The following is a 4,086-nucleotide window of genomic DNA, read 5'->3' as shown; positions in this document are numbered from 1 at the left end:
GGGGGAGCTCTTTAAGGACTCAGAGGTATAAAGAGGGGGCCCAGTGCAGACTTTGCTGTTTGTCCCCTGCACAGGAAACATCAGAGGAGCCAGTGGGGTCCCTGTCAGAGTGCCCTGAGGGGAGCTGTCTCAGGGCAGCAGTGGGAAATTTCTGAGGGGTGCACTTCTGCTCACCTGGTTAACGGGCTATTCAAATCCAGGGGCTGGCTGCTATTGATGTCCTGGGTAGATGGAAAAGTGGAGGTCCGACTGGGTAGCGTTGTTGCTATAGGCTTGGGAGACTCTGTTCGATTGGGTGCTAAACACAGGGAAGAGAGCAAGGTTCTGAGTATCACAGGCGGCTCCCGTGGTCTTCTCCACCCCCCACCCCCAGGGGTGCAGAACTTTCTGTCTTAGTGCCACTGCTCAGCCACTTGGTCTTCTCTTGCATCTCTTTGGAATTATTCCAAACATACAGTTACTTCTTTGCAGAGAAACACCAGTTTACCACTGTATGAGATATTGTGGTTGCTGGTTATGTAGGAATTTCCATTCAGTTGAATTTCAGGGTCCTGTTGGGCACAGCTGAGCATGTCAGAACCATGTCCCTAATCCCTGGAGCCTTAAATCAGCCAGGCCAGCTCTTTTCTGAGTCTCAGCCTGGCCTGAAGCAGCCTCGTGCCACCCGCCTGAAGCGATGTGACCCACGAGCTGGCAGGCCCAGGGTTCCCTGTCTCCTGGAGCCACCGAGTGCGCAGTCTCCAGTTCCCCCCGAGGTCCTTCCCGCCTCCCTGGGGCTTGCTTTCTTACTTCTCCAGGCCTGTCCAGGGAAGGCCGTCTGGGTTAAGGGTCCAGACTCCCGTTCTCTGGCACCAACTCCTCCTCCACTCTTGCACACATCCACCACCTTTTTGTCCTGTCCAGTTAATTTCTAGAACATTCTAAGACCAGCATCCTTCCCCACTGCACACATTTGTACACCATATTTGCATATGTTAACTTTGAAGAGACTTTTCTCTGCTTTAGAAACGGAGTCCTGAGTAGCAGGTGTATTACCTACCTAGTGTCTGTGTGTCTGTGTGTTGGAGACAAGACACAGGGGTCCCGAGGTGGAGCTGTGGGGCAGGGGCTACAGTCCGACTCTCTTTCCAGGCTCCTCTCTTCCAGGCCTTAGTGCTTCTGGGGCAGCTCAGGGGAGCCAGAGGAGAAGGTGCCTGCACCATGGTGGAACCTGCCTTTCCTTCTCACCCAAATGGGTTCACAGTTCCTCACCTGTTTCTTTGTGCTGATGTTGCCAGAGGGAAGAGGGGAGCGGGGAGGGGGTATGGAGAGGGTCTCTTCCCTGTAGTTGAAACCATCAGGATCATAGTCTTCTAGCACCCCACTCTCCTCTGCATGCCTGACAATGCCCCATGCAGGCTGGGATGTGATGAGAATGGACGTGACCAGGAAAAGAGGAGTTGCCTTCCCTGGCCGAGTCTGTCCTTCTCTGTTCTCTCCAGGGAGACCAGGGAGAGTGGTGGGGAGGTGTGGGGGCTTGCACTTTCTTCCAGTCTTTCCCAGAATCTTGGTGCCTCCCCACTTGCACACACACACTCACACAAGCACTCGCACATGTATAGTCTCAGACAAATTTCGAGACTCCTCTCCATCCATCAGAGAAGGCAAAGAAACACTCCTGACTCCTCTGGGGGGTGGATCCCAGGGCCCCAGAGCACAGGATGGGTAGTGCCTACCTGGAGTGACAATCACAGAAAATTTGAACCCCAGGTCAGTGCCAAATTGCTCGATCCCACACCAGTAGATGTCTGCATCATCACGCTGGAGATTCTCCAAGGTCATGGTGAATGTGTGTTGGCTGTGATTATCCTGGATGGACGCTCGGCCCTTCTTCACCAGTTGCTCTGACCCGGTGGTTTTAACAAGGATTTTGCAGGAATCCCAGCCATTTCCACGACACCACCACTTCCTGTAGGATTCCCATCCGCGACCATATGTACAGCGCACAGTCAGTGTGCCTCCCTCTGTGCCTCTCACCTTTTTTCCCTCACAGGTGGAGAAATGGCCTAGAAAACAGAAACCCAACATGCATCTCCTCCTTTCTGGAGCCCAGAGCTGACCTGGGCGCTGCTGGGGCTTCGGGCCCTGCCCTGAAGACCAGCCAGGAGCCTCTGCCGTCTGTCTAATCGCCACATCCCGCCTGTCACTTCATCCCCTACAGAATTTCTTTCGCTGTCACCTCTCTCATGAAGTCCCTCTTTGGTCTCCTAACTGCCCAATACAGGGGCGTCTGCTCACCCACCATCCTACTGACCACCGTCCCCTGCCCACCCTCAGGCAGCAGCTCTTCCTGGCAGCACAGAGCTCACACTGCAGCCACAGGGGTATTTCTGAACCCCACAGCTGGTGAGACAGCATGGATCCTCCCCATTGATGCCCCTGATACTGTAAAACCTACACACTTACAAACTCTCAGCCTCTGAATAGACATGTGGCATGGAACTAAACACACACACACACACACACACACACACACACACTCATTCAGTTGCACAGGCGATTGCTTGTTGTTGTTGTTTTTACCTACACACCTTGCTCTTCTGTCTCTTCATACCTTTGTACAAGCTCTTCCCTCTACACAGAATCTGCTTTCTTCTCTGCTTGAAGGAATCAAACCCTTATATTCATCCTTCAATGCTTAGCTCAAACAGGTTCTCCTCTTCTGCAGCCAACTTGGTCACTCCCAGTGCAACCAGAGCCCTTTGTCTCTGTCTCGGGTGTTGTGCTAATGACAATGGATGACAGTCTGTCATTAGATCATCCAGAGCAGAGATCCAGGCAGGCTGATGTATGAAGATGAGCAAGTCTCCAGAAAGCCTGTCACATCCTGCTTTTGCTGCCTGTCTTCCTCCCTGTTGTCTGAGCTCTTCAGAAGAGAGGATCCTGGCTCGAGCTACAAGTCAAGACCAAATGTGTAAGCTTAAATGATCCAGATGCCTGAACCCCACCTTGACTGAGTGGGTCTCTGTTGGAGACAGAGCATCTGTACTTCTTCAGAGTTCCTCAGGTATTCATGCATTTATGCATGTGCATATATATGTGTGCATGTGTGCAACTATCTATCATCCATCCATCCAGCCAGCCAGCCATCCATCCATCCATCATCTGGCTTAGGATCTATCTGCCACAAGTTGACAAACTGTGCCCTAGAAAACAGACACCGTTTGTGCTATTTAATTTTATTTCCTTCCCCCACAAACAACTTAGTACCTGTCAGATAACAAAACGTTAAGAAAAACAATTTTAATGAATAAGTGTCTGGATGAATGAAAGGTTCTGCCATTTCCCCCCACACAGACCCTGTCCGTTTCCCCCTCCTTCACCCCGCATATGCTCGATCTTAGAGCCCCTGCCTCACTCACCCTGGACGACAAGAAACAACAGAACCGGGAGCAGACACATGTCCTGCCTGGTGGTCTCCCTGCTGTTCGGCAAATGCCAGCTGCCCTCTGGGGACTTGAACTGAGCTCAGAGTCACACTGCCCTCTATTTCTCTAAAATATTCTTCTTCATTTCTTTCATCTCCTTTTCTTAATAATTTTTCTTCAGTTACTTCCTGATTTCATTCATTGATTGCAAAGCAGTGCTGTCTGTTGGGAGCTTATGGCTGAAATGATGAGGTGTTCCCCCCTCCTTGCTCTGGCCCCTCAACTCAGCAACCCCTGGAGTCTGACCCTGAAGACCTTCTCTCCGAGGAAGGCCTCTGCACCTCCCCTCCCTAGCACCACCTCCAGTCTGTGCACACCTACTTCCTGCCCCCGCCCATCTCCCAGCCCTGTTCTCCATCTCCATTGGCTACTGGTGTCTTTATAGAACTGTCCACTCAGATGTGCTCCAAATGCCATTTCTTGTCATCTTCACTCCGAAAGTGAATCTGTCCCAACACCTGGGTCCTGGGCCCAGGGCTTCCTCAAGCCCCTATCTGCCCCCACCACACTAGTCTTCCGTAGACAAAGGCCATGGGTCTTCTCCCTGCCACCTGCCACCCAGATGACCTTGCAAGGGTGGGGGGCTTGGAAGTGGAGCAGCCCAGGGCTTTGCCAGAGG

The 4,086-nt window shown here is 52.2% G+C and overlaps 1 protein-coding gene across 1 annotated transcript; it reads right to left on the bottom strand.

The window, feature by feature from the left end:
- Positions 1 to 170: 170 nt before the first annotated feature.
- LOC120227707 (CMRF35-like molecule 7) lies at positions 171 to 3,690 on the bottom strand. Its single transcript, XM_039225761.1, has 3 exons — positions 3,402 to 3,690; positions 1,716 to 2,045; positions 171 to 298 (listed from the first exon to the last, which is right to left on the bottom strand). The coding sequence occupies exons 1-3, from the start codon at positions 3,439 to 3,441 to the stop codon at positions 171 to 173; spliced, it is 498 nt and encodes a 165-aa protein (XP_039081692.1). The 5' UTR covers positions 3,442 to 3,690.
- Between the last annotated feature and the right edge of the window lie 396 nt (positions 3,691 to 4,086).

Source organism: Hyaena hyaena, unplaced genomic scaffold, assembly GCF_003009895.1.
Source record: "Hyaena hyaena isolate Hyena2069 unplaced genomic scaffold, ASM300989v1 scaffold_2876, whole genome shotgun sequence".
In the NCBI taxonomy this organism is placed as follows: Eukaryota; Metazoa; Chordata; class Mammalia; order Carnivora; family Hyaenidae; genus Hyaena; species Hyaena hyaena.
The sequence above is the reverse complement of the archived record's forward strand: the minus strand, read 5'-3'. Positions and strand labels throughout refer to the sequence as shown.

Bases quoted from the DNA above. Each gene is read 5' to 3' on its own strand.
- LOC120227707 (XM_039225761.1), bottom strand. From the start codon at position 3,441: ATGTGTCTGCTCCCGGTTCTGTTGTTTCTTGTCGTCCAGG. The intron at 2,046-3,401 runs GTGAGTGAGGCA...TCTGTTTTCTAG, and splicing joins GTTGTTTCTTGTCGTCCAGG to GCCATTTCTCCACCTGTGAG. The intron at 299-1,715 runs GTAGGCACTACC...CCCTGTGTTTAG, and splicing joins TTCTGTGATTGTCACTCCAG to CACCCAATCGAACAGAGTCT.